Genomic DNA, 1,983 nt, shown 5'->3' with positions numbered 1-1,983 from the left:
GACCGAATAGCCAAGCGAGAACGAACCCTTATCAACGTCCATCTTGTCACCATTTATCATAAGGCCACTTATGGTCCCTATGGTGGCTTTGAACTGCTGACCTTGCATAATTATTAGGGTGTTTCTTCTGCCACCATCCTCTCCATGCGCCGGGAGGGGCCCCTGGGGCGCCAGATCCCAGGTTTTTTTCCCGGCATATGCAGACTTGCATTTATTTTATTTTTTGGATGGCATTGCTGATGATTGCGCGTGGCCCAGACCCCTTCGGGGTGGGATGCCCTGTTCTCCAGCCGGCCGCGGGGACCGAACACGCCACCTCGCGGTCTCGCCCTCGCAGGCCGGATCCTGGACGCGCTGGACGCGGAGGGCGTGGCCAACGGCACGCTGGTTTACGTGACGTCGGACCACGGCGGCTGGCTGGAGGCGCGCCTCGCGCGGGAGCAGCGCGGCGGCTGGAACGGGATCTACAAAGGTGGGCGGGAGACCCCCGCTTGACCCCGATCCCGGGATCCCCAGGCTTTCATGGGAAAAGGGGGGCTTCACACACACCCCAAAAAGGAAAGAAAGAACCGCCCCCGCCTCACGACAACGTTACGACAGAGCAGAGCCGCCCCTGCGGGTTACGACGCTGGCGCGCTTTACGGCACGTGAACGCTTTACGACACTTGGACGCTTTACGGCAGCTGGCAGCCTCGTTTTCGTCCCACGGAGCGGTGGGTGGGTTTGAACCGCTGCTGAGCGCTTCACCCGTGCACCTGGCGGGGTCCGTCGTATACATTCGTAGCAGGCGTTAAAATCACTCGGTGACACCCGCGTCGTCTACACCCACCGCCACCCAAGAGCAACCAGTTCCTTCAGCCCAAACATCAAAAGGACCAAGACCGTGGGTGCCCTGTGCATTGATCCCCGATCAGAAATCAAAGCAGGAAATGGGGGTCCCTCGGTGGGAAGCCCCGTGCCCGCTCTTGTAAACCCCGAGCGTGCTGTCTCGTTGCGTTTGCCTATCTGTGTTGTGCCCCAACAGGTGGCAAAGGCATGGCTGGCTGGGAAGGGGGCATCCGCGTGCCCGGCATCTTCCGCTGGCCCGGGGTGCTGCCCGCCGGCCGCGTGATCCACGAGCCCACCAGCCTGATGGACATCTTCCCCACGGTGGTCCAGCTGGCGGGCGGTCAGGTGCCCCAGGACAGGTGTGTGCGTTCCCATTGAGCCGATGCCGACTCACAGCGACCTGGCAGGACGGGGTTGAGCTGCCCCTGTGGGTTTCCCAGTCTAAGTCTTGACGCGAGCAGACGGCCTCATGTCTCCCTCGGAGCGGTGACTGGGCTCAAACTTGTGACCTTGCAGTCCAGCCCTTAACTGGGCCGGCAGCACAGCAGTCGTGCACTTTGAACTCACTGCTGTCCAGTCGGTGCGATTTCTGCGAGCCAGTAGGACAGGGAAGCGCCGCCCCGTGCAGTGTACGAGGCCGCCTGTCTTCATGGAAAGCGCCTTGGGCCAGCGGCGAGCCCAGTGTCGGAACTGCTGTCTGCAAAGGCATTGGTTCGAACCCACAAGTGCTCCCAGGTGTGACGATGAGGTCGCCCGCCTCTGTAAAGACGGACAGCCCTGCAGGGTGAATCAGCATCCACTGGATGGCAGTGTTTGTCTGTCTATCTATCTGACTATCATCTATCTATCCATCTACCTACCTACCTATCTATCTATCATCTATCTATCTATCTAGTTATCATCTATCTACCTATCTATCATCTATCTATGTACCTATCTATCATCTATCTACCTACCTATCATCTATCTATGTATCTATCATCTACCTATGTATCATCTATCTATCAATCTATCATCTATCTATCTACATATCTATCCATCTATCTATCCATCTACCTACCTACCTATCTATCTATCATCTATCTATCTATCTAGTTATCATCTATCTACCTATCTATCATCTATCTATCTACCTATCTATCATCTATCTATCTA

At 56.4% G+C, this 1,983-nt stretch overlaps 1 protein-coding gene across 1 annotated transcript in view; it reads left to right on the top strand.

Annotated features, from left to right (window-relative positions):
* Positions 1–1,983, top strand: part of ARSL (arylsulfatase L) — a 28,321-nt gene that overhangs the window by 24,614 nt on the left and 1,724 nt on the right. Inside the window, exons 5-6 of the mRNA XM_045285445.1 lie at positions 338–472; positions 1,025–1,187. Of these exons, the coding sequence (XP_045141380.1) occupies positions 338–472; positions 1,025–1,187 (298 nt within the window). The remainder of the gene's footprint in view (positions 1–337; positions 473–1,024; positions 1,188–1,983) is intronic.

The sequence above is a fragment of the Echinops telfairi genome, unplaced genomic scaffold (assembly GCF_000313985.2).
Source record: "Echinops telfairi isolate 266 unplaced genomic scaffold, ASM31398v2 ScPeMD7_7471;HRSCAF=8509, whole genome shotgun sequence".
Lineage (NCBI taxonomy): Eukaryota > Metazoa > Chordata > Mammalia > Afrosoricida > Tenrecidae > Echinops > Echinops telfairi.
The sequence above is the reverse complement of the archived record's forward strand: the minus strand, read 5'-3'. Positions and strand labels throughout refer to the sequence as shown.